This window comes from Musa acuminata, chromosome BXJ2-11 (assembly GCF_036884655.1).
Source record: "Musa acuminata AAA Group cultivar baxijiao chromosome BXJ2-11, Cavendish_Baxijiao_AAA, whole genome shotgun sequence".
Classification (NCBI taxonomy): domain Eukaryota; kingdom Viridiplantae; phylum Streptophyta; class Magnoliopsida; order Zingiberales; family Musaceae; genus Musa; species Musa acuminata.
In genome coordinates this window covers 21,352,936-21,380,521 of record NC_088348.1, presented here as the reverse complement: position 1 = coordinate 21,380,521, position 27,586 = coordinate 21,352,936, and the positions used below count along the sequence as shown (strand labels likewise).

General features: G+C 38.5%; 2 protein-coding genes across 4 annotated transcripts; one reads left to right on the top strand and one right to left on the bottom strand.

Annotated features, from left to right (window-relative positions):
* The first annotated feature begins 878 nt into the window (after positions 1-878).
* Positions 879-23,700, top strand: LOC135583344 (26S proteasome non-ATPase regulatory subunit 8 homolog A-like). 3 transcript variants are annotated; one of them, XR_010492298.1, is made up of 7 exons: positions 881-1,052; positions 6,512-6,590; positions 7,923-8,025; positions 8,539-8,802; positions 8,889-9,000; positions 23,140-23,417; positions 23,535-23,700. XR_010492298.1 is itself a non-coding variant. In XM_065131430.1 (6 exons), the coding sequence occupies exons 1-6, from the start codon at positions 948-950 to the stop codon at positions 22,625-22,627; spliced, it is 726 nt and encodes a 241-aa protein (XP_064987502.1). In that variant the 5' UTR covers positions 879-947; the 3' UTR covers positions 22,628-22,972. The 3 variants fall into 3 exon arrangements, 2 of the variants coding, with proteins under 2 accessions (XP_064987502.1, XP_064987501.1); XM_065131430.1 differs by lacking the exons at positions 23,140-23,417; positions 23,535-23,700 and adding an exon at positions 22,565-22,972 and having other exon boundaries at positions 879-1,052; XM_065131429.1 differs by having other exon boundaries at positions 23,140-23,700.
* Positions 23,701-23,780: 80 nt separating this feature from the next.
* LOC135626250 (cytochrome P450 71A1-like) lies at positions 23,781-26,107 on the bottom strand. The gene is made up of 3 exons (XM_065131428.1): positions 25,099-26,107; positions 24,744-25,017; positions 23,781-24,607 (listed from the first exon to the last, which is right to left on the bottom strand). The coding sequence occupies exons 1-3, from the start codon at positions 26,011-26,013 to the stop codon at positions 24,270-24,272; spliced, it is 1,527 nt and encodes a 508-aa protein (XP_064987500.1). The 5' UTR covers positions 26,014-26,107; the 3' UTR covers positions 23,781-24,269.
* Between the last annotated feature and the right edge of the window lie 1,479 nt (positions 26,108-27,586).

Genomic DNA, 27,586 nt, shown 5'->3' with positions numbered 1-27,586 from the left:
TCGAGATATTAACCAATATGACATCGAATTGTTAAACATCCTTGTGTTGGTGGTCACATGGCACTAATGCGTTGATTATGTAGTATCAAGGTGTCGACTATATGGCAAGGTGTCAACAATATCATCATTCTCCTATCATATATAATCGAGATCTTGATGCTACGTAATCGATACTTTGGTATGGTATCATGTGACAACACTTTGATGTCATGTATCCAATAGCCCCGATACTATATTGATTAACATCTTGATATCGATCTCACCCAAACGAAGAGAGGTGCATAATCATTCCAAATATTAATGCACATATTTGAACAAACGATCATGAAACAACATTATAAAATGTCCTCTCAAGTATGCTCTCTAAGTTAGGACTCTTAAGTTTTATTACGTTTAACTCTGGAAGGACTTGCACACCTTTTAAACTTCTTGAACATATTTGGTAAGAAAATGATAGAAACAATACAATGATTTGCTGAACTTATATGTGCATCACTTTATAGCCAGGTTTATGATCCTAGTTGGGCCCACGTAGGCCCAAGCAGAAGTTAATTTAGACCAAGATCCTGTTTAACTCGACTCACATTCCAGTCCAGGTCCAGCATGACGGGTGTACTTGATGTAGGTTCGAACTGGACCCGTTAATGAGACTCACAGGTGGATTGCATCGCCCACTCCGACCCATTTATGTGAATCCAATTGGGACTTAAAAGTGGTCACATCTCGGACCAATTAGGGCCAACTTCTAAAGGCTAAGTTGATGTGAGGCCCATGAAACCTCTGTAGGCCGGCTGCGTGAATCCTGCATGATGCATGACAGGGAATCCCAGCCCTACAACCTTTCCTTTCGATATGTAAATCGCCGTCCAATTATATTATGATGATTGGAGGAGAGAGAGAGGAGCGAAGGTTGGGGTTTGATCGGAAGAGAGGAGGCGACGAGAGAGATGGATCCGAAGCTGGTGGAAGTCACGCAGCTCTTCGAGCGCTTCAAAGCCGCGTTCGTGAGGAACGATTTCGGCGCCTGCACCGATCTCCTCTCCCACCTCAAGGTACGCTCCGCTCTCCCATCTCCCCTTCGTTCCAGAAATTAGAAGGGATTGGTGCCGAGAGATGTGCCTTCTTCTTTCAATTGCTTCGCCTGGAGGGTTTCCCTGGGTGATTGTTGCAGATTTAGCACGGTTTCTAACCTTGTTCTTTGTGGATCAATGGATCAAAAAACCCCCGAACGCTTGATTCGAGCTTTTTAGGGTTCTGCACAGAAATCTACGTGGAACCTACTCCTGCAAGGTGATGATGTGATGGAACTTAGGAAAATAATTGAAATTTAGACTTGTAGAAAAATAATCCGAAACCAAAATTTTGGAGTACATGAATTGCTTGCTATATTCATGTATATTTATTTATACACAGTCAAAGATAACTGTTTGAAAAGGTTACAACCTACATTAATTACTTTTCTTCTCGAGAATAAAATGATACTAGTTGCCCTATTGTCATGCCATTTGCAATGTGTTGTACCAAAATGTAATGTGTTTATTTGCAACATCATCTTTAACTCTCCAATTTAGCTAGAAACACCGCAATTTCCATAAGAAACCCTATGAAAATTATAAGGCGTAAACCTGAACAAGTGACATAATTCATGTACACATCCTGGAAGTCATATTCAATCATATAAACGACCAAAAGAACCTTGTATCCCATTCAACACAAGTTTAGATACATACTTACAAGATCTCCATATCGGATCTAGAAGCAGCATATTATTTTAATATTATACAAGTCCAAAACGTAAGAGGGTTCCGAATCACAAATTTTTTCCTTAAACATGTCTATGACATTCTACTTTTGGGATTTTGAAAAAAAAAAAAAGAATAAACATATGAGCAAGCAACAACTTAGTAAGCATCATAATTCACATACTAGACAAAAATGATCACAAATATGTACCAATAAATAATTTGTTTAAAACTTATAAGGTCTTGCATTCAATCTTACTTTCAAAACAAAAGGTACAAGAACCTTAAGTCCTTTATTTTTTTAGTATTTAGATAAAATCATACACAACCTTTATATGCATCTCAAACTATAAATTTGTTCATATGAAGTACTTAGAATATCTTTTCAAAGCACATTTCAGAAATAAAGTCACATATACGGTTAACTTACATATCAGAATAGATGTTGCATTCTTATAAGTGTCTACCGATAACTCTTCGCAAATTAAATAAATATATCGAAGAATGCAAATCTGAATTCATAAATAAACATTACTATAGCTGAAGGTATATGGTAGAATAGTAGCCATAGTAGTACTAATGGCTGTGACCACGTTATATTTTGTGACAAGATCTAGAAGTTTGTTTACCTCCTATGTTGTAGGTAACATATTTATCCATGGGTCACGTTTTAGTTTCTAAAACATATACCAATATATAACTTTTGTAGGGTTTAGGGTGCTGATCATAGTGATACCCACTAGACAACTGAATGTCATGCAATATAAGGTATCAAATGCATTTAGCAAACTAACGTTTGTACATATTCATTTTACACTTTACTTCAAATGTAACAGACTCATAAAACATTTAAATCTAAAAATATTTTTCAATATTTTTGAATAATTATATTATCAAAACAGATAGTTTTGAAAACCAATACCTATTTCGTTTAATAGGTGCAAATCATATATTTTCACAATTTGCAAACTTATACATTAAATGCAAACAAATGTAGTATTACTTTTCAAAACAAGCTAGAGATAGTTATTGGATAGTTACATTGGTCATGGATCCTTAAACTCACTCAATAATCAAGATGCCCTATCCTAATTATACAAAAATATAATTTACTAATCGCACATAAAACATAAACAACTACACCATATGTAGAATTTTCAAATTATATATATATATATATATATATATATATATATATATATATATATATATATATATATATATAGTCATATTTTCTTTTTATTCCAGAATTTTGTCAATTTCCTCTTTTTTGTCATCTTGACATTTTTTTTCTTTTCCTCTGTCATCTTTTGTCATGAGCATGATTACAGTTTCCTACAAATACTACCTCCTTGATTTTCTGAGCTCTCATATGATTTCCTTGGTGGCAAAATGAAGGCTTGGTAAATTTCTTCCTTCTTTGTCTCTCTCCCTCTTCCTCTTTCTATTTATTTTTCTCTCTTTCTTCCTCTGTTTCTCTCTTCTCTTCTACTTCGTTTTCTCTATTTTTCTTTTTTTAAAGGGTCAATTTGACCCTTCTTAAGTTATCATTTGCAATTAGGTCCTTTAAAAAATATATCTATTACACCAGCTGCCTCCAGACTAGTCATGTGAGGGAAAGCAAACTGAATTATCTTATCATTAGCAACCATTTGAGTATGCTCCATGAAAAATTATCCATCTAGTAGTAGGCTTACTATTTTTAAGTGTATAAGTGTTCTGTAGGATACAGGATCTCTCTACCTCTTGGGAATGAATTATAGTGATTCAGATACTACCTCCTTGACATTATGCTGGTTCAAGTCATTTTCTTGAGATGCTATTTGACATTCTTAATCAGTCAACCTAGAGTTTCATGCCCTTGTGAACCATTACCTTTATGTTAAATCTGCACAATTAATCTCAATGTAGTTATAATCTTTGAGGACATGCAAGGATCTTTCTGTTTGAACTCTTTTTATTTCATCTATAAGAAGCGCAGATTATCGAAGACATTACTTCTGCCTTGATTCAGAAAGATTTTTTTATCTTTCTATTTCTGTTCAGCTATATACCCATGTCCTTGAACCAATCAATCCTAAATTTAATCCTTCTGTAGAAGCTGAAATTAATCTAAAATTCACCTTCCCAACCCCCAAGGTTATCTCTATTAGTAACCCTACCTCGTTTGATGTTCTTTCACATAACTAGTCTCATTATTATAATTTTCCTATGCAATGATCTTTAGTAGTTCTTGCTGTAATATCTCTCATTTTTGAATTATTTATGATATGACAAAATTTTATTATTATTTTAATGTGAGAATTTATTTAATAATTTCTTGTATTAAGTAATTTTATATTGGAGGATTAATGCTAGGGACCTAATTGTGAATCCTAGAATTTGGATATGATTTGTGAAGTTTTCATATTAGGTTAGTGGAGAAGAAAAAATATGAAAAGAAAAGAGAGAATAGAGGAAGTGGAGTACGTGTCACTAGCTAAATAAAGTAGTTTGCCATCCATGCTTACTAAACTGTTGACACCTATGCCTCTATGTTGCATGCTTGCCACATTACAACCTTTTGTGTTATCTATACACTTGTAATTAGAGAACAAAAGTGAAAAAAGATTACCAAGTTAGAAGCTTGTTGCCCTTTACCTAGTGAAGGGAAGAATGGAAGAAAGTGGAGAAGAAGAAGCAAAGTCTTCTTGCTTTGGTTAAGGAATTCGGGCTAATTCAACATCTTTGGGATTAGTTTTTTAAGGCAAGTGTTCTATCGTATTCTACAGTGTTATCTTTGATTCCTTCTTTTTTATGAATAATTTATAAAGCTTTGCCTCTTTCCGATAGCATCAACCTCAATTGAGTTGTAAATTTGTAATGTTGGAATTTTATAAATTTTGACCTATCTGTCTTATTTTAACTATAATATTCTGTACAAAGCTTGAAATTGAGCAAACTCTCTTTTGTTAGAAACTTGATTATCTTTCTGTCAGTGCCTTGTTTGACTGATTTGAAGTACAATTGTCTATCAAAATATTTATTTTAATTGATCTCTCGAATTCTGTGAAATAGAGGCAAAATGATTCGAGTTGCCTTGTTTTAATTATCGTGTTCTGTGCAAAACTCTAAATCAAGTAAAATATCTTCGGATGAAAACTAGACTATAATATCTTTCATTCAATACCCTATTTGAATGATTTGAAGGACAAATGGCTGTCCGAATGATGAATTCTTTTGATCTCTTGAATTCTGCTAAACAAAGAGGATATGTTTTGGCCTGTCTGCATTAAATTGCTTGCACGTTTTTGTAGACATTTCTAATTTGTAAAACCTATTTTATTTGAAAGTAGACTCGTATATCTTTCGAACAATATCTTGTTTGAATAAATTGGAGCATAATTGCCTATCCGAACATCTCGTGCAATTTACCTTATAGATTCTGCCAGAAGAACGAAATGTCAAATATGACTCTCCTCTTGAGCTCATTGCCTTGCAATTTGATATTGATTTGCTAATATGTTGCTCCTTGCTTCTTTGTTATCAATGATTCAAATGAAATATCAAATATGACACTTGAGTTCATACTTTTGAATCTTGACTTGCTTATAAGTTATTCTTTGCTCCCTTGCTATCAATGAATTAATGAAATATCAGACATGACTCTTAAGCTCATACCTTACATTTTGATTCTGATTTGCTCATATGTTGTTGTATGCTCCTTTGATATCAATGAATTGAATGGAATGTTGAATATGACTCCGCACTTGAGCTCATTCCTTGCAATTGTTTTTGATAGGCTCATATGTTGTTCTTTGCTCCCTTGTCAAGTATGAATATAATGAAATGATATTTATTCTTTTGAATCCATGCTTTGCACCTTGATGCTTATGCCACATGATTTGTCATCTTTATGCATTGGATATGCTAGTCAATCATTGAGCTTTGTAGCCTACATTGTTGCTATATAAATTTTGCAGGTTAGTTTGTCACTCACACTCATGTTAGTTTTGGGTGGGTAGTGGGTAGTGGAATGTTAGAAGTTTGTGGCATGTTTTTAGTGGTTTAACAAGATGTTATTGTAAAGAACACCTTGCTTGTAATATTATCCAAAAGTATGAGTTAGTGTGTGTTATAAATGTTAAAAGACCTTTCATGTTTTGAAAGTTAGAATGTTAAATCTGAAGTTTTTATGTTGATGTGATTATAGTGTTTCATTGATCTTGTGAGTTTATAAGTGATTGTTAATGATTTTTTTGAGTTTATAAGTGATTATTAAGCGATGTGTTGAATGATTATAAATTGCATAGGTTTTATAGTGTGTGTGAATGAGAATTAAATGCATCTGGTGTCCTCAAATTTTTATGTTATGGATCCTAGGTTTGGATTATGGAGAGTTAAAAAATTATATTCTTTTTAAGATAAGTTCATGCCTCTAGGATGTCATCTTGGGGGTGTGATGCTTGCAAATTAGATCAATTACTAATGTGGTCAAATTGATAGGTCAAATATATGGTTACTAGCCTACAATGTCTTTGTGAAATTTATTTGGAATCTCAGGATTTACAATGGATTTTTTTTTATATATTTTACATAGTGAAGGCCATTATAATGATTTTTTAATATTTATGTTACATAATCAAGGCCATGATAAATCACTTTTAAGGATAGTAGTAATGCAATCATTTGTAATTAGTTTTGTTTTTATTTATGTTATTATTTTACTCAGTGAAACCTCTTATATTTCTAGGATTTCTTGTATGTAAAAGCTGTTGTTAACTTTTCAGGTTCTGCTGACAAAATTTCCTAGTTTGCCACCATCATATCAGGAAACACCAAATGCTGTCCAGGAACTGACAATTGCAAGTAAAATTTTATCTCATAAGGATTTATTCCTTTTCCTGTTTTTCAGTTATTAATGAAGCATGTATGGCAGTTTAGCACTTATGTGACAGCATGTTGCCTTCCAATATAGTATTGGTCATTTGATTTCACTGGTTAATGGGATCTTCATTCCTATATGCAATTCATATCTAAAAGTTTTCGATCAATGCTGCACATTTTGCTTGATGGAATCTAGTTTATAATTGTGGGCAATTATTATCTAAAAAACCAAGGATTGTTGTGGCAGTTGGCATGTGTCAGGACTATATGAAACTTTATGTCAAAATGTTATCAGCATGCAACATGTTGATTGATGCCAAAGACATCAATATATTGGCTACGATGAAACATGATTGTGCCAATTGTCCCAGGCCACAAAGATAGCAGCACTTCCTTGTGCCACAAATTACAATCATTAGTAAAAGCATTACAGAAACATAGGAAACACTAAAGAAGCACATGTGCTACTTTATGCATCATCATTTTTTTCACCTTGTCTTTCAAAGCTGATAAACAGGAAATTGAAGTTGGTTTCCATGTTGATGCTGACCTATAAATATGGACTGATTAATCCACTTAGGTAATCAGCTGGGCTCTTTCTTCTCCAGATTGGCACTTTGTTCATTTCATGTTTTACTATTGTTGCCAAAATATAGGCTAATTGTGTCTTAAGATTTTCAATACCTTAGGCCTTTTACATGACAATGTAACGATCAAAATTGTTTCTGTCAACACTCTTATTTGTCTAATGCACTTGTTATTTAATCTTTGTGGAACTGCTTGACTCAGTTTAGTCCCATAATCCTTTGCATGTCTCTGCCTTCAGAAAATTCTGGAGAAACAGGTCAGGGAGTTTGAAGTTAAATTCTCAATTGTCTATACTTGTATGATAATTTTTTAATTAATTCTCTAGATATCCAGATTAAGGATAATAAGGTCGTTAAAGATTTATGCAAAGCAAACCAGTGATCCTGAAAGTAAAATAAAGAACATTATATGGACTGTTTCATCTTTGTTATCCAAGGTTTTTAATTTCACATGTGCTGTCAAGCTGAATGACGGCTGGCAAATGCAGCCCTCAGTCATATCTATTTGATATCAACTTCCACACTCTCACTTGACATTGATGCTTGTTTTTTGTTTGTATCTCGTGTATATCATCTATAGAGATTTTTGAATGCTCATTTTTATCGGTTCAATTATGCTAAAACTTCTCTTTTCCTTTTTGGATTGCATTAATTATTGTAAACTTCTAAATTTAATAAAATTGTTTGCAAAATGAATTCATGATTGCTGTTGCTGGAGAATTTTCAGGAGATATATATGAGCATGCTGTTGTCTTGAGTGTGAAGACTGAAGATCAAGATTCTTTTGAAAGAGATTTCTTTCAACTCAAACCGTTCTATACTGATACTTGGTATGTTCTTTGAAATTCATTCTTTTGTTAAGTTTGCTGTTATATATATATATATATATATATATATATATATATATATATATATATAGAGAGAGAGAGAGAGAGAGAGAGAGAGAGAGAGAGAGAGAGAGAGAGAGAGAGATTATACTAGATTGAACTTTGACTATGACTGGCAGAACATATAGATTATACTAGAAAATGATTACACCAGCATATTGGTCATACATGGTAGATCATTTTGTATATCAACTAGATGTGACCTGCAATATGCTATGATAATTATGGTATGGTGCTCATGTATTGGTCAAATTCCTCCTACTGACTAGTTACAATGGGAAAATGATGACCTAACTAATTTACTTGTTTTGTATCTTTGGTGATGATACTGTTACAAAATTATATCCATTTTCATTATATGTTGGTTTGAGATAAAGATGTTATGTGAATTTGTATAAAGTGCATGGCTACTTGGCATCTTCCATATCTTACTTCTTTATGCCTTTTATTGAACAGTGGCATAATACCACCGTCACCCCAAGAGTACCCAATCTTGGGCCTTAACCTTCTGAGGCTGCTTGTACAAAACAGAATAGCGGAATTCCATACTGAACTTGAACTCCTTCCACAAAGTGCTTTGGAGAATCCTTGCATCAAGCATGCCGTGGAGTTGGAACAATCTTTCATGGAAGGTGCTTATAATCGTGTATTAAGTGCGAGACAGACTGTGCCACATGATACTTATGTTTATTTCTTGGATCTTCTTGCGAAGACAGTCAGGTAAAGTGCCCTGTCCATATTGTCAGTTATATAATTGTAATTTGCAAGTTATTTGAAAGCAAATTCATGGTTCCTTTTACTTGCAGAGATGAGATTGCTGGGTGCAGTGAAAAAGCCTATGATTATTTGTCAATTAATAATGCCAAGAAAATTTTAATGTTCTCTACGGACCAAGAGCTTTCGGAGTATATCACAGAGGTATAAAGTTTTTGTAGATATATACTTTTTTCTTCTGTTGATCTTTTACTTCTCAGTAGTATGACTTTTCCTTAGTTAAGATGATCATGACTACTATAGTGTTTTTAGCATGAACTAGAAAAAAGGTTCCATTATGTTTCTCCTTTTTATATTAACTATTTGCAACAGTGACTTTATTAGGATCAATACGACACTAAGAGAGAGAGGAGACGACACTAAGAGAGAGAGAGAGAGAGGGGTGAACTAGTGCAGCGATAAAAATTTCGTTGATTTGGAAAATTTCTTTCGATACAATCGTTTCGACAAAGCCCGTATCGGAAAGTAATGAAAATAATGACTTAAAGTAAATGCGAAGTGTAGAATGCAGCTAAGTAGTGAAAGAAAGCAGTAAGGAAATAACATACTAGATTTACAGTGATTCGGTCGTTGTGACCTACATCCACTTTTGATTCCTCCTCCGTTGAGATCACCAGCGTCCACTAATGGTCTTCCTTCAATAGGCGAAGGCCAATCACCTTCTTACAAAGCTTTTTTCTTTTCACGGGTTTAAGAGACAACCCTTACAACTCTCACGCCTCTTCTCTAATGATAACAAGGCTGAAGAAAGAGAGGACACTTAGCACTTTTACAATTCTTTCACACCCCAACACTTCAAGATTTTGTCCACAGTTTGATACCCTTTCATGCAGAAAGGAATGTGGTATTTATAGGCCCCAATAGCTTCAGAATTGGAGTCAAAAAGTGTCTCATCTTGGGTTTTCGGGGTATTGGCGGTGGTACCGCCAGTACTGGGCGGTACTACTACTTGACACTCTGACATTAGGCGGTACCATCACCTAGTCTGACGGTACTATCGCCTGACAGAGCCTCGGAGACGGGGCTCTGGCGATACCATTGCCTGACAGCATTAATTACTAGCGATACCATCGCCCAAACAACTTGGGAGATCGAGTCTCAAGCGGTGCCATCGTCGGCCTTGGCTTGGGTCACTGAATGAGCCTTTCTCTTGGCCCAATTCAGTCATAATTTGGGCCCAGTTGGCCCTTAACTGAGTTAGTGGGATTACCTCCTAATCCTAACTTAATCTAAGTTTTAACTACGACAATGAAGGCATTAACTAAGCAATCTTTGTCTGGTATGTCAATCATTCTTTCGGCGAAGTCTCGATGAACTTCCGGTGAACTCTCGGCACGCTTTTGGGGAACTCCCGACGAACTCTCGGTAAGCTCCCGACGAACTCTCGGCGTACTCCCGACGAACTCTCGGTGAGCTTCCGACACATCGTCTAAATCTGTCATATCGTTCGATCTTTAACTCTGGCCCAATATCTACTTTATGCCTTATCCATTATCGTAGTTAATCCTACAACACTTATCTCAACACATGGATTAGATCATTAATTTATTAATTGATTTCATCATCAAAATTCGAGATTCAACAGACTTTTGATCTTGTATTATGTTCTCCAGTGTTTGTTAATTTCTTGAAACAAGATAAACTGAATAAGGTCATAAACTGATGCATTTCACCCAACAGGTGACACAGGCTAAAGTTTGCAATTTCAGCTTGAGAGGGCAAATTACATGATTGTATCATCTGTTAAAGATCCTTTGACTTCTGTGGATATTTTTGCTAATCATGAAACTAATTCATGTTATAGTTATATTATCTTTTATCTTTTAACCTGCAAGTTTCATAAGTTTATGGTTATACTCTCTTCATTCTCTAGGTAGAGCAATCTTGCCCATCATGAACCACCTGATATATATATGACAAGGTGATTGAGATTATTATAACTTTCATCTAAAATTTGCAATTTGGGTTTGTGAATTTAGTCAGGAACTTGATGATTTCCTTATTTTTAGGTAGTTAAAATTGTAGTTAGCCTCTCGGTCTTTAATGTGGTGGCCTATCCCTATGTAGCTGATTTCTTAGAAGTAGCTGATTCTTTTCGAGTCCTATCCCTACGTATGATGTATTGCTTATTCCAACAGTTGCTAAGATACTTCTGGTTACAGATATAAGATAATTTACAATTTCTTTGGCATATTAGAAATTATTTTGCCTATATGTCAGGATCATCAATAAAGTTTTTCTCAACACTTCATGTCTTCTTTTCACATGATAAGACCTTAGGGTTTTATCATGGAAGAAAGGGGATGATCACTTCGAGGGGATCGACCTTCGAGGGTTTGTCAAAAGACTGAATAATATTTCATTGCTTGTTGAAAAGAAACAGTTACATCCCTATTTATAGAGTTTCACCTAAAGTCTACCAGGACTTGGACTCTTAATAATAAATCAATATTAAATAAACCTCTATCCGACTCTTATCGGACCTAATAAACTCAACAAAACATTATTCAAGAACTCAAAAAATAAAGGGATCCTAACAATTCCCTCCCTCTTCAAATCAGTCTTGTCCTCAAAGTTAAGCAGCATCAAACTTGAGGAGTTTCTATTTCAGCACTTCAGTCACAGGGTATCTGCGGCGCATCACAACCCGTTGATCAAGTAAGTACGGTCTCCACTTCTTGATAATGTAAGCAATAGGTTGGCCTTTTGGTGTTACAGTCTTCTGAAAAACCCTCTCCATCCGATGGCTAGTGGTAGTTGTGACCTTACTTCCATGTCTTCCCTTTAGGATCACCTGCTTTCCATTAATAAAAAACTTCATGATTAGTTTAGAAAAATTCCACGAAACATCACCATAGCCATTGAATTCCAAGCACCTCTTCCAAGTCTTCCAAGGGTAGCAAAAAGAATTCCACAAGCAACTCTTGGCCCTGTATAATCAACTTTATCTTCGAACATTTGCTATCACAAGTTAAAATTCGTCCATCAGCGACCTTTACTTCGAATTTGTTACAGTCTTTAATGTGGTAGGCCAATCATCGATCAACAACCATACTGTCCATAAAATTGTTAGTGCTACCAGTATCAATCAAAACTGTAACATGCTAATGTTCCAAAGTTCCTCCAACTTTCATAGTTTGCAGGTTATAGTAGTCGGCTAATGCATGCACTGTATGTATGATAGGTCCAACATCATCATCAGAATCCATACCTTTATGATCGGAGTCCACATTGTTAGCTTCTAGGTCCTCTCCAATTGGTTCAATCATCAGAAGTTGCCATTATTTACATCGGTGCTCCCTACTCCACTTTTTATTATAGTGCTAGTACAAACCCTTCGCTGATCTTTCCTTGAGTTCTTCTCGGGTTAGCCTTCGGGTGTTAGGGTTTCGGTTGGGAATAGATGAGGGCGGGTGGCTTGTTGTTCATCTGTTTGTTGTCACTTCTGTTTCGACGATTTTCTCTACTGATTTTTTCCTTATGTAAACGTGCAAATGATATTGCAGCGATCATAGTGCGGGGTTGACAAGCCTTAACTTCACACCTAATATATGGATTAAGTCCTTCGATGAATGTACCCACCAATTGTCGTTCAGACCAATCTCTGGCTTGATTGGACAATCGTTCAAACCTGCTCTGATATTCCAATACTGTAGAAATCTGACGAATTTTGACGAGCTGTCCATCAACATTTTCATATTCAGATGGTCCAAAGCGAACAAGAAGCCCTCTCTTGAATTGCTCCCACGAGGGGACTCCATGATAAGTTTCGTACCAATCATACTATTGGATTGCATCCTCATCTAGTTGGATTGAGGTTATTTCCACCTTGGATTCTTCTGGGGTTCTGTGAAAACGAAAATTTTTTTTGCCCTAGGGATCCAATTGGTCGGATCCCTATCTTCCCATCTTGGAAATTCCACTTTAACACATGGGTAGCTTTTGTCATATTCTTGGGGCCATTTTCCTATATCTCTAGATCTATTTAATGCAGAACTTGAACTTCCAACTTGTTGAAACTTGTTTAAGTTCTCCAATAGGCTCTTTTTGAAATCGTTAAGGGTTTCTTGTAGCTAGTTCTCAATTCTGGTTTCCAATGCTTCAATTTGTGCTTTCACTGAGTTATCAGTAGCCATTGCATAAGATTGCAAATATGTAATCCCTAGTTCTTGTTTCTGATGTCTGGTCAAGGGCATCAGCACTGTCGACGCGAAGCTGCCGAGGAAGCGAACGCCGATGGCAGTGCTACGGTCGCTGCGAGGAGGAAGAGTTGCTGCCTTGTTTTTGTCGCTGCGTGGGGTGAGAGCGTCGGGGGATGGAAGGTGACGATGTTGGTGTGGCTGTAGCTACTGCGACCCATGGGAGTGATTGCTGAGCAACCGGGGTTGAGGCTGGGGTGATGGCAATCGGTGGTTGCGGTAGAGGATGCAGAGCAAGGGGGAGGCGACGTTGAAGTGGTCGGGGTTGAGGCTGCGGTGGTGGCAACTGGCGATTGCAGCAAAGGATGCAGAGCAAAGGGGGAGGTGACGGTGTTGTGAATGCCGGTGGAGAAGAGGAATCAGTGGTGGTGCGGCTGGGAACAAGGGCAATCGGTGAGTTGCCCTGTTTCTACAACAGAGGATGTAGAGCAAGGGGGAGGCGTCGTTGAAGCGGTCGGGGTTGAGGCTGCGATGGTGGCAACCGGCGGCTGTGGCAAAGGTTGCAGAGCAAGGGGGGAGGCGGCGGTGTTGTGAATGTCAATGGAGAAGAGGAATTGGTGGTGGCGCGGTTGGGAATAAGGGCAATCGGTGAGTTGCCCTATTTCGGTCGCTGCGAGGAAGTTGCTGCCCAAGGTCGAGAGGCAGTGGTGGTGGCACGGCTGGAAGTAGTGTCACCAAGGGTCGACGAGGGGGGAGGTTTGTTGACCGGAAAACTGTTGAATCTCGGATTTTGATGATGAAGTCAATTGTCATTTGTTATCTAATCTATATGTTGAGATAAGTGTGCAGGATTAACTACGATGAAAGTAAGATATGCAGCAGGAGTTGCGCCGGAATCAAGACAATGATCACGTTGGGAGTTCGAGAGTTCGACGGAAGTTCGGACAGTCGTCGGAGGTTCTGCGGGAACAAATCCGAGAAGTCCATGAGCTTGCCAAAGAAGCTCGTCGGAACTCGCCAAGTGGATCGTCGCAAGTCCAGGAGTTTGCCGGAAGTCCGCAGGAGCATCACCGAGGGTTTATCGGATGATCGACGGAAGTTCGTCGGAAGCTCGTCGGAAGAAGCGATTGACGCACCGGAGCAAGTTGTAGTAAATGTCTTAGGAAATATCGTAGTTAGCACAATGATTAAGTTGGAAATGGGAGGTGATCCCATTAACTTAATCTTGGGGCAATTGGGCCCTTGAAAAACCCAAATTGGGCCGAATGATCAACCCATTCGGACCCTGATTTCTGCTAGGCGGTTGAATCGCCCCAGCCAGGCGGTGGCACCGCCTGGGCTCAATCTTCGAGCGAGACTGGGCGGTGCAACCGCCCCTGATAGGAGGTGGCACCGCCTGAGCTCGGTCTTCGAGCTCTGGCAGGAGGTGCAACCGCCCCTGACAGGAGGTGGCACCTCCCAAAGGCTCAGTCTTCGAGCTCTGCCAGGCGGTGCAACCGCCTCAGTCAGGAGGTGCAACCACCAGATCCCGGAATTCCGGGAATTGACAGTTTTGAGCTCGAAATTCAAACTGGATTGGGGCCTATAAATACCCCACCCTTTCAACACTGAAAGAGCACCAAAAACACACCGAAATCCTGATCGTATTCTGTGATTTTTAGAGCTCAAAATTGTTTTAAAGGCCAAAAGTTTTTCTCCCTCTTTTCTTCCAAGTTCTGATCTTTAAAGAGAGGAGAGAAAATTCTGTAAGGGTTGTCTCTTAAGCCCGTCAAAAGGAGTGAAACTGTAAAAGGGTAGTTGGCCTTCGCCTATTGAAGGAAGGCCTCTAGTAGACGTCGGTGACCTCGTCGGTGGAGGAAGCCAAAATTGGATGTAGGTCAAGATTGACCGAACCACTCTAAATCTCGGTTTGCATTTACTTTGAGCATCTTATCCGTACTGCAAACCTCCTCAATAGCTTACTGCCTTCTGCACATTTACGATCGTGTTTTAAAGTTCAGTATTTTCCGAATCGGCGTTTAGACGTAAATCGCTTTTATCGTACGAACACCTTTTTAATCGTCGAAAGTTTTCCGCTGCACTAATTCACCCCCCCCTCTTAGTGCTCTTGATCCTAACAATTGGTATCAGAGCGGGGTTAACTCTCAAACGGATTAAAACCCAAGAGAGATGGCATACGCCGGAAACCAAGAGGGCCATTCTATTACACGTCCACCCATGTTCAATGGGACGGACTACACCTATTGGAAGACCCGAATGAGGATCTTTCTTATTTCTATGGATTTTGAACTTTGGAATCTTGTCGAAAATGGATTTTCATAGTCTTCTCTTCCAATGATCGATTGGAATGAATTGGAGAAGAAGACTTTCGCTCTTAATGCAAAGGCTATGAATGCCTTATTTTGTGCGCTTGATAAAAACGAGTTCAACCGTGTTTCGGTTTGTGAAACCGCATTTGATATTTGACACACACTCGAAGTGACTCACGAAGGCACAAGTAGAGTGAAAGAGTCAAAAATCAATCTTTTGATACATTCTTTCGAACTTTTCCGGATGAAACTGAGTGAGACTATTGGCGACATGTTTACCCGTTTCACGGATATCATCAACGGTCTAAAAGGACTCGGAAAAAGTTTTTCGGATTTTGAGCTCGTAAATAAGATTCTAAGATCCCTTCCTAAGAGTTGGGATCCTAAAGTCACTGCTATTCAAGAGGCGAAAGATCTAAACAACTTCCCTCTTGAAGAACTAATCGGGTCATTAATGACCTACGAGATGACTTGCAAAGCTCATGAAGAGCAAGAAGACATCCTTCCAAAGAACAGGAAGGATATGACACTTAGAACTTCAGAAGACCACTTGAGAGAAAACTCAAGTGATGAGGACTGTGACGATGACTTGGCACTTCTAACAAGAAAATTTAAAAAATTCATTAAAAGAAACAAGTTTAAGAATGAAACAAAAAATAAATTTGAACCCAAGAAGGACCAAGTTATTTGCTATGAGTGCAAAATGCCGGGACACTACAAGAGTGATTGTCCTCAAGTCAAAAATAGAACATCAAAGAAGAAGGCGCTCAAAGCAACGTGGGATGACTCGATCACTCGAGCGCGTCCGAAAAAGAGGAGTCCAACACCGAGCAAGTTGCTCATTACGCCTTAATGGCCATCGGGGAGGAGGTAACGAATTTAATAGATGCAAATTTATCATTTGACGAATTATTAAATGTCTTCCATGACTTATTTGATGAATGCAAGATTATTAGTAGAAAATACAAATTGCTAAAAAAGGAGCATGATAGTCTTACTTGTAATTTTGACAAGTTAAAAACTGAATATCATGATAGTTTAGGTTCATGCATAAAATGCCATGATCTAGAAACTCTCCAAAAGGAAAACTTGCTACTTAAAGACACCTTGAAGAAATTCGAGGTTAGTAGCAAGTCTTTGAACATGATCCTTGCAAACAAGGGTCACGTTCCCAAAAGAAGTGGAATCAGATTTGTGAGAAGTCCTCACCAAAATCCAACCACCTTCATAAAAGGCCCCATCTTACATGTTCGACACCAAAGCAAATGCAACTTTTGTTGCAAACTTGGACACAAAATGTATTATTGTCCATTCAAGAAAATTAGTCCGAACAAATTAATTTGGGTTCCTAAAGGAACCATGATAAATTCTATGCAACATGATAAACAATGTAGATCTATTTTTGAGGCACCCAAAAGCAAATGGGTACCTAAAGATCATCCTTTCTTGTAGAAACCTATACCATCGCAAGCTAGGAGCAAGAGATGGTACCTTGATAGTGGATGCTTAAGGCATATGACCGGAGATCCATCTCAATTCTCTAAGCTCACTAGCATAGACGAAGGCTATGTCACCTTCGGAGACAACAAGGGTAAAATCATTGGCAAAAGAACCATAGGTAACAAATCCAACTTCTTTATTGAAGATGTTTTGTTAGTTGATGGTTTAAAACATAACCTATTGAGCATTAGTCAATTATGTGATAAAGGATATATTGTCAGATTCGAATCTAATGCTTGTATCATTGAAAAACCACACAAAAACACGTCTATGATTGCATTAAAACAAAATAACGTATACACTATTGACATCAATGATTTGTGTAATGAAATGTGTTTTTTGGTTTTGAATGAGGATGCTTGGCTATGGCATAGAAGATTAGGTCATGCTAGCATGAAACTAATCACTCAAATATCATCTAAAGAACTTGTAAGAGGAATTCCTCATATCAAGTTCATCAAAGATAATGTATGTGATGCTTGCCAATTAGGTAAACAAATTAAGGGTAGTTTCAAATCTAAGAATCAAATAAGCACCTCTAGGCCCTTACAATTGATCCATATGGACTTGTTCGGACCAATCTCTACATCAAGCCTAGGAGGTAGCAAATACGCCTTCGTCATTGTGGATGACTATAGCAGATACATATGGACTTACTTCTTAAAACAGAAAAATGAATGCTTTAGATATTTTACCAAGTTTTGTAAACTTGTTCAAAATGAGAAGGGTTCTATGATTTCGTCAATTAGAAGTGATCACGGTGGTGAATTTCAAAACCATGATTTCCAAGAATTTTGTGAACTCAATGGATACAACCATAATTTCTCTACTCCTAGAAATCCTCAACAAAATGGAGTAGTAGAAAGAAAAAATCGAAATTTACAAGAAATGACAAGAACCATGTTGAATGAACATAGCCTACCCAAATATTTTTGGGCCGAAGCCGTAAACACTGCATGCTATATTTTGAATATAGTTCTAGTAAGACCCTTACTCACCAAAACTCCCTATGAGTTATGGAACAACAAAAAATCCAATGTTTCATATTTTAAAGTCTTTGGGTGTAAGTGTTTTATCATTAATGAAAAAGATAACTTAGGAAAATTTGATGCTAAATCCGATGAAGGAATCTTTCTTGGTTATTCTTCGGTTTCTAAAGCTTTTTGTATCTTCAATAAAAGAACTTTAATTATTGAAGAATCCATTCATGTTGTTTTCAATGAGATTTCCGAAATCAGGAAAAACGATTTTGATGATGATGTTAATTTTGATTCCTTGAATTTAAATGAAACCCCGTCTCCAACTAGCAACTTGGATGCATCTACTTCCGAAACATCCTTACCCAAGGATTGGAAGTATGTAGATGCTCATCCTAAGGAGCTAATCTTAGGAGACACATCAAAGGGGGTTCAAACACGTTCTTCTCTTAAAAATTTTGGTGCCAACGTCGCTTTTCTCTCCCAAATTGAACCCAAATGTGTTGACGAAGCCATGAAAGATGATTCATGGATTATCGCAATGCAAGATGAATTAAATCAATTTGAGAGAAATGAGGTGTGAAAGCTTGTTCCTAGGCCAACTGACCATTTAGTTATTGGTACTAAATGGGTTTTTAGAAACAAGCAAGATGAATATAGTATCGTGGTTAGAAACAAGGCTAGATTAGTGGCCAAAGGCTTCAACCAAGAAGAAGGTATCGATTACGAAGAAACCTTCGCTCCTATGGCTCGATTAGAAGCCATAAGGATGCTCCTTGCCTACGCTAATAGTAATAATTTTAAGTTGTTTCAAATGGATGTTAAAAGCGCTTTTCTTAATGGCTTTATTTCCGAAGAAGTCTATGTTGAACAACCTTCTGGATTTGAAAATAATAGCCTCCCTAATCATGTGTTTAGATTAACTAAAGCTCTCTATGGTTTAAAACAAGCTTCGAGGGCTTGGTATGAGAGACTTAGTTCTTTTCTTATTGAAAATAATTTCACAAAAGGCAAAGTTGATACTACATTGTTCATCAAGAATTTTGAAAATAATTTTCTCATTGTTCAGATTTATGTTGATGATATTATCTTTGGTTCTACGAATGAATCTCTTTGTGAATATTTTGCTAAAACTATGAGTCTTGAATTCGAAATGAGTTTAATGGGAGAATTAACATTCTTCTTAGGCTTACAAATCAAACAACTAAGCAATGACATCTTTATTAGTCAAACTAAATATGCTATGAATTTGCTAGAAAGGTTTAATATGAATAGCTCAAAAGCTATTAACACTCTTATGAGCACCTCCACTAAGTTAGAAATTGATGAAAGTGGAGAAAGCTTCGATCAAAAAACTTATAGGGGCATCATAGGAAGTTTACTTTACCTCACTGCAACTAGACCAGATATCATGTTCAGTGTAGGACTTTGTGCTAGATTTCAATCAAACCCTAAGATATCTCATCTCAAAGCAGTTAAAAGAATACTTAGATATCTTAATGGTACCACAAATCTAGGATTATGGTACCCAAAATCAGAGAATCTTGAGTTAATTGCTTATGCTGATGCGGACTTTGCCGGCTGTAGACTAGATAGAAAAAGCACGTCAGGAACATGTCAATTTTTAGGACATGCCCTTGTTTCCTGGTCATCTAAGAAACAAAACTCGGTTGCACTATCAACAACCGAAGCTGAATATATTGCAGCAAGTGCATGCTGTGCACAAGTTGTATGGATGAAAAACATCTTAGAAGATTATAAAGTTCATCTTAAAAATATTCCCATTAAATGTGATAACACAAGTGCAACATGCTTAACAAAGAATCCTATACAACACTCAAGAACAAAACATATTGATATTAGACATCACTTTATACGAGATCATGTTACTAATCATGATGTGATTATAGAGTTCATTGATACTAAACATCAACTAGCTGATATTTTTACAAAACCTCTAAGTGAAGAACAATTTGATTTCATAAGAAGAGAATTAGGAATGTTGATGTGTCCGAATACATAAACTAGTTAAAATTATTTTTCGGACTTTATTGAATGATCAAATCACTTAATTACCATTACATGCCTAAATAACATGTTGGAAATTATGTGTTGAATACAAAAATTTCCATAACAATAAGCATGTTTTGTCTTCATGATTGTATTTGAAAATCTATAGCATAGTCTTGTCCGACTGCATGAAAGTGTTAATTTCATTTTCGGATTCGCTTAACAATTGGTATCCTAACAATCGGATTTTCTCATACACTTATTATATGAAAAATATTTTTCTGAAATGGATTTGATGAAATGATTCCTACTTATAAATTCCATATTGAAATATGGATGATAGTGTTTTTACTTGCAAAGATTTGTTTCACATACATATCTTGATCCTTGTAAAAATGAAGCATAATTTAATCTCTCATCGATTTTAACTTCACTCAAAGTAAACTCACAAATAGCCTACCTCCTTCATGCAAAAAGATTATAACAAATAAAAAGGAAGAAGTATTCAAAGCGATCTACATATCATGCTTTCCTTTATATGCTTGTATAATTGATTTCCTATCACTCATTATTGGAAAATAACATGAACCTAGTAAAGGCATGAACAATTATCACACTTATGCTCAAAATTTTCTTATATTATTCTCCTGGTATCACAATTACCACACTTTTTGTTGATGACAAAGGGGGAGAAATATATGAGTATTAATGCTATGCTATGCCTTGTTTGTATCGTGTCAAGATATCAAACAAAAAACTTGCATCGTAATTTTACGTATTGATATCTTACCATGTGATGAAATGCAATAATTGCTAAAACATTTGAAATGTGTGCATCATGTAATGATATCAAAATCTTACTTCGTAGTTTTACATGTTGACATCTTACAATATGATGAATTGCTACTATTACTATCATTCAAACTTGTAATGTAAAATTTGAAAATGAATGTCAAGCCTTGACATCATCTTCAGAGAGAAACATCATGATGGGAATCATGATGGGAGTATTGATAAGTTTAAATGATTTTAACTTATCAATATGTCTCTTGAATTCAAAGGTTTTGAATTCAAGAATGACTTATCTCAAGTATGACATATAGACAGGGGGAACTCCATTATCAATTGATTGTCATCATAAAAAAGGGGGAGATTGTTGAATCTCGGATTTTGATGATGAAGTCAATTGTCATTTGTTATCTAATCTATATGTTGAGATAAGTGTGCAGGATTAACTACGATGAAAGTAAGATATGCAGCAGGAGTTGCGTCGGAATCAAGACAATGATCACGTTGGGAGTTCGAGAGTTCGACGGAAGTTCGGACAATCGTCGGAGGTTCTGCGGGAACAAATTCGAGAAGTCCATGAGCTTGCCAAAGAAGCTCGTCGGAACTCGCCAAGTGGATCGTCGCAAGTCCAGGAGTTTGTTGGAAGTCCGCAGGAGCATCACCGAGGGTTCATCGGATGATCGACGGAAGTTCACCGGAAGCTCGCCGGAAGAAGCGATTGACGCACCGGAGCAAGTTGTAGTAAATGTCTTAGGAAATATTATAGTTAGCACAATGATTAAGATGGAAATGGGAGGTGATCCCATTAACTTAATCTTGGGGCAATTGGGCCCCTGAAAAACCCAAATTGGGCCGAATGATCAACCCATTCGGACCCTGATTTCTGCCAAGCGGTTGAACCGCCCCAGCCAGGCGATGGCACCGCTTGGGCTCAGTCTCCGAGCGAGACTGGGCGGTTGCCAACCGCCCCTGACAGGAGGTGGCACCGCCTGAGCTTGGTCTTCGAGCTCTGGCAGGAGGTGCAACCGCCTCAGTCAGGCGGTGGCACCGCCTCAGTCAGGCGGTGGCACCGCCTGAGCTCGTTCTTCGAGCTTTGGCAGGAGGTGCAACCGCCCCTGACAGGAGGTGGCACCGCCCAGAGGCTCAGTCTTCGAGCTCTACCAGGCGGTGCAACCGCCTCAGTCAGGAGGTGCAACCGCCAGATCCCGGAATTCCGGGAATTGACAGTTTTGATCTCGAAATTCAAACTGGGTTGGGGCCTATAAATACCCCACCCTTTCAGCACTGAAAGAGCACCAAAAACACACCGAAATCTTGATCTTATTTTGTGATTTTTAGAGCTCAAAATTGTTGTAAAAGCCAAAAGTTCTTCTCCCTCTTTTCTTCCAAGTTTTGATCTTTAAAGAGAGGAGAGAAAATTCTGTAAGGGTTGTCTCCTAAGCCCGTCAAAAGGAGTGAAACTGTAAAAGGGTGGTTGGCCTTCGCCTATTGAAGGAAGGCCTCTAGTAGACGTCGGTGACCTCGTCGGTGGAGGAAGCCAAAAGTGGATGTAGGTCAAGATTGACCGAACCACTCTAAATCTCGGTTTGCATTTACTTTGAGCATCTTATCCTTACTGTAAACCTCCTCAATAGCTTACTGCCTTCTGCACATTTACGATCGTGTTTTAAAGTTCAGTATTTTCCGAATCGGCGTTTAGACGTAAATCAGTTTTATCGTACGAACATTATATTTCAGTTTGCGCTTACATTTTAACTTTCATCATAACTGCAAACTGCCTTCATAGATTTCCTTTAACTACATCTCGCTTGATTACAAGTTAAAGAGATTTACGAATCGGCTTTTCTACCGAAATCGCTTTTATCGTACGAACATTTTTTTAATCATCGAAAGTTTTCCACTACACTAATTCACCCCCCCCCCCCCTCTTAGTGCTCTTGATCCTAACAAAAACAGCTACGATGACCCTTTCTTGCTCGAGCAGGATGAGGTGGTCTGTTGGCCGGGAAACAGTGGCGGCGTTGGCGTGGGGTTCGCCGAGGGCTAGGATCAACGAGGGGGTGGTCCGTTGGGCGGGAAGCAGTGGCGGCTGTGGTCGCTGGCCAGCGAGCAGTCGACTCTGTTTCGCTAGCCGAGCTTCTTTCTTGCTCGAGAAGGATGTAGCTGCAGAATTTTTTCTTTTTGATGATGATATCTGCAGCGAGAACACCGAGGATCACTGCTCTGATACCAAATGATAAGACCCTAGGGTTTTATCATGGAAGAAAGGGGAGAAAAGGGGATGATCACTTCGAGGGGATCAACTTCCTTGATCACTTCGAGGGGATCGGTCTCCTAGGGTTTGTCAAAAGACTGAATAATATTTCATTGTTTGCTGAAAAGAAATAGTTACATCTCTATTTATAGAGTTCCACCCAGAGTCCATCAGGACATGGGCTCTTAATAATAAATAAATATTAAATAAATTTCTATTCGACTCTTATCGAACTAAATGAACTCAACAAAATATTATTCAAAAACTTAAAAAAAAAGAGATTCTAACATCATACTTCTATGCAGGAACACCCGGAATGGGAAATCAAGAATGGTTGTGTGTTCTTTCAAAAGGCAAAAGAATCTCAACCTTGCAAAGAAATACCCGCGCTGCAACTGATCAACCAGACATTGAGTTATGCCAGAGAGTTGGAGCGCATCGTTTAAATGAAGTCCGTGGTGGCAATTTATAGCGTCCTAAAACACTCCAGCTTTAGTCGCATGGCTTCTTCAACCACAGACATTTTTGCTACGTTGTTTCTTCCATTTGAGCCAACGTTGCTTCGCATCATCTCTGGCAATTGGTAAGAAGATTGATCGGATTTCGACTCCAAAACCACTTTTTATTGTGTTTCTTTTGAACAATGTGATGCAGATCTCTGAATAGCTTTTCATTATTTTATTGTGTCCATCGGAACTAGAAAAAGGAGATCAGCATTTGTGCGTTATCCGGGAGTGTATGCAGGAAGTTTCACATGCAAGCCTTGGACTATAGTTTATGTTTATGTGCAATTTGTTGATTGGCACATGTTGTCCATGCGAAGTTCTCCACTCGGATTTCCTACAAATCAAAATCCACTCTTTTCAGTCTTGTTCGCAGCTTGATATTGCACTACTTAATACCTGTACACTGAATCACTGTTTCAATTTTGTTGAACTTTATGCGACAGCCCGCTGTCTGCCAGCATACCGTATCGTAAGGACTACAATTTCGTGTCGTAAGTGATATTGTACTGATTGCTGCCCAATGTCAATGCATTAATATGTACTGAGTTCTAAAAAATCTTTAAAATATGAAAAATAAAGAGAAACGTCTGGTATAGGTCCTGTACCGAGTGTATTGGATGATGTATAGGATGTGCATATCATACCGGACAAACCTTGCCATCTCACGCTGTGTTTGTCTTGTCAACATTTTTTACTGTATATAAAGTAGTATAAGACATAGTAGGTTCTTCGGAGTATTTTGCCGAAGATGGAGACCGACACCCAGGAGATGGGAACACCATCGCACAGAAGACCACAGACAGCTTCCTGTGAGCCCGTCGGCTTCATCGTCTCTGTCGTGGAGATAGTTTACGACTAATGGAACAACAACATTACCGTAACCCGTGCACAATGATGGACACCTGAACAGGAACGATGTTGATAACGACTTACTGGCTTACCGTCTTCCCCACGATAATTAAGCTGGATTTCTTCCGCACTGTGATTCCGGATGACTCGCTCATGTCCATCTCCTCCACTCTCATTCCTTCCGGCAACTCCCAGTCGAAGTGGTACAGCAGACTCGCAAGAGCGAGTTCCATGGTGGCGACTGCAAAATCTATTCCAGGACAGCCTCTGCGGCCTGCTCCAAACGGTATAAGCTGGAAGTCCTGCCCTTTGAAATCGACGACGTCGTCGATGAACCTTTCCGGTCGGAACTCCTCGGGCTTCTCCCATGTCCCAACATCCCTTCCGAGTGCCCATGCATTGATGAACAAGGTGGTACCTATTGAAATTCTCAATTAAACTCTGTAATTCGATTTAATATTCTTAGTTGAAATAGAAATCATAATTTAAATAATTTTCTGATCTTTTTCTTGTATTTATTTCTTTAAAGTCGAGAAAATTTCCATAGTAAGTACCTTGTGGGACGTGATAACCCAGCAGCTGGGTGTCTTCCACCGTCTGCCTCGGAAACAGTATAGGAAACGGAGGGTGCAACCTGAGAGTCTCCTTGATCACTGCCTTTAGGTACTGCATCTCTTTCGCTGCCTCCTCTCCCAGGTTTCCTCTCGGACCGACAACCCTTCTGACCTCCTCTTGCGCTCTCTTCATCTCTGCCGGGTGCTTCATGAGCTCCGCCATCGCCCACTCCATCGCCACGTACGTTGTCTCCGTCCCCGCGGCAAACATATCCTGCATTCACCAAACACTATCAAAACTAGCCCGCGTTGCATCCTTTTCAGGATAACAAAGCTGACGAGAAGAAAGAGCTACCAAAATAATGGCCTTGATACTGTCCCTGCCGAGTGACATGACATCAAGGTCCTCTTTATCGTCCAGGGAGATCAATATATCAACCAAATCGTCCATGCTGCTGTCCTCTTTATCGTTATTATTACCGCCTCTCTGACTCGTATGCTGCTCTAAGACTTTCTCGATGAAAGAATCAATTGTCATGGCAATCTTTTTCACCCTTCCATCCATTCCATTCAACCAATCGATCCACCCCAACCATGGGATGTGATCCCGCAGTGGGAACATCCCCATCACTGCAGATAGCTCCGACATCAAGGAGTGGATTTGGCTTCCACCCTCCTCGGTGTACTTGCTCCCGAACGCCACCTTGCAAAGTATGTCGCACGTGAGGGCGATGATCATGGCGCTCATGTTCACCGCCGCACCGGAAGCGGCGCGGATGCAGTCAACCAGACGGGCCACCTCCTCTTCCCTTACCGAGCGAAAGGAGCGCACCTGTTTGGGGCTGAGCAAGTGGAGGACGCAAACGCGCCTCATCTGCCGCCACTTACCGCCGTACTGGGCAAAGGCAACGTCCTGGGAGCCGTAGAAGAGCCTGTCGCTCAGGCTCGAGAGTGGGCGGCCGGAGAAGGCCAGATCTCGGGTCTTCAGGGCCTCCTGCGCACCCGCCACCGAGGAGACGACGACCGTAGGGACGCGGCCGAAGTGGAGGAGCATCACAGGGCCATACTTCTCGGACAGCCTTGCCAGTGAGTGGTGAGCGAGGGAGCCGAGCAGGTGCAGGTTGCCGATGATCGGAAGCCTTGGCGGGGTCGGAAGTTGGCCGGGTTTCTTGGCCGCAGTCCAGCGCAAGAATAAGAACAAGGAGAGGGTGGCGGCGAGAAGGGAGGCACCCACCCACGAAAGAGAGACTGTTTGGAGCATGGAAGACATGACTGATGGCGTAGCAGTGACGATGGTGGATCTTCTTCTTCTTTTCCAGGAGGCTGTCTCTAAGATCGCATGTTGATCGTACCTAACAGTGGGGGGGGGGGGGGGGGGGGGGGGGAGCAAAGCCTTTTCAGGGACCTCGATCTACTTCTCTCTCTCTCTCTCTCTGTTTTTTTTGTTTCTTTCTTTCTTTAGCTTTTGCATGACACCTGTTTTAGAATATTTTACGAAGACTTTCTTCACCCCTCTGAATATGGACATTGTATCATATAAATACACGAGTAACACATGCGAGGATAAACAATAGATTTTTCTGGTTTTATTTAACAACGAAAGCACCTAATTGGACAATAAAAAATTCATTCGTATCATTTGAGAATCTTCATCAACGATTACCACTTGATTTTAATCGAAATGTTCCTTAAGACTATGTCAGACCTATTTATTTATTTTTATAGTGATTGCTCGAGACAGTACTAAAAACTCGTAAAGCCTCTCTCCGATGCCACGCGAGCCAATCCAGTGCATGACCACCATCCATGCGCTAATTTAGGTGTTAAAAGGAAATCTCTTGACCATCTCCTGGCATTAGTTTTGCAGGAGCTCTCTGGAACGGATGAGTTTTTCGACCTTGAAGAGGACCAAACTCATTCTCTCTGACCAGCAATTCTTCACCGAGACTAAAATTTGTGTCACATCTGACGCACAATAAAGCAAGTCGATTTAGCTCTTCCGTGTTGAATTGATAACCGTATAACTAACATCCAGAAAGAAAATATAGGAATGAGTTGATTTAACTCTCCCATCCTAAATTGATAAGCAAATAATTGACATCAAAGATAAGAAGGAACAAAGGAAGAATTTCACCTCTCAAAAAACAAAAAAATTATTATTAAACCATCAATCATTATTTTTACTAGAATTTGATCGTGGATAATAAAATAATTTATATATTGATTTTTGGATGACAACCCCAATTGGATTAGTAACAAAATTTAGATTCTCGAATGATTTTGAGTTGGAGCAAGATTGTTAGAATTTTAATTTAACATAAGACTTGGTCATCCCTCCAAATTTAAAACATAAAAGATAGAACAGATAATGATGAAAAAAAAAAAGCGGGCATAATTCATGAGACAAAATAAGTCATGAGTATCATGATTTTCTGACAAAATTATTGATTATGTTAATTTTAAAATATTTCTATGATTCTTTTTTTTTTTTTCTTTCTGTTGTCTCTTCCCTAAAGGAGTTTTCGATATTGGCTTTCCTAAAAAAAAAAAAATCATATAATTGATTAAAGTTGTTATAATTAAACGATACGATGCCATTATCCCCATAAGTTTTCCTGCAAGAAGCAACGCCTAGACCTATACAAATAACTTATCATCCCAAACTTATGCAAGTGAACGATACTATATCAATTATCTCACAAATATATAAATAAATTTAATTACATCACTAGGGTTCATAATATTCAAATCCAACTAATAATATTATTAGAACCAAATTCATACTCAAAAAAATTTCTAAATGATTAAATTATTCTTCTAAATATATGTAGCTCCTTAATATA

Excerpts from the sequence above, each read along its gene's own strand:
- LOC135583344 (XM_065131429.1), top strand. The coding sequence starts at position 948 with ATGGATCCGAAGCTGGTGGAAGTCACGCAGCTCTTCGAGCGCTTCAAA. Across the intron at positions 8,026-8,538 it reads CCGTTCTATACTGATACTTG|TGGCATAATACCACCGTCAC; the intron begins GTATGTTCTTTG and ends TTTATTGAACAG. Across the intron at positions 9,001-23,139 it reads TTTCGGAGTATATCACAGAG|GAACACCCGGAATGGGAAAT; the intron begins GTATAAAGTTTT and ends ACTTCTATGCAG.
- LOC135626250 (XM_065131428.1), bottom strand. The coding sequence starts at position 26,013 with ATGTCTTCCATGCTCCAAACAGTCTCTCTTTCGTGGGTGGGTGCCTCC. Across the intron at positions 25,018-25,098 it reads GTATCAAGGCCATTATTTTG|GATATGTTTGCCGCGGGGAC; the intron begins GTAGCTCTTTCT and ends TGGTGAATGCAG. Across the intron at positions 24,608-24,743 it reads GGGTTATCACGTCCCACAAG|GTACCACCTTGTTCATCAAT; the intron begins GTACTTACTATG and ends GAATTTCAATAG.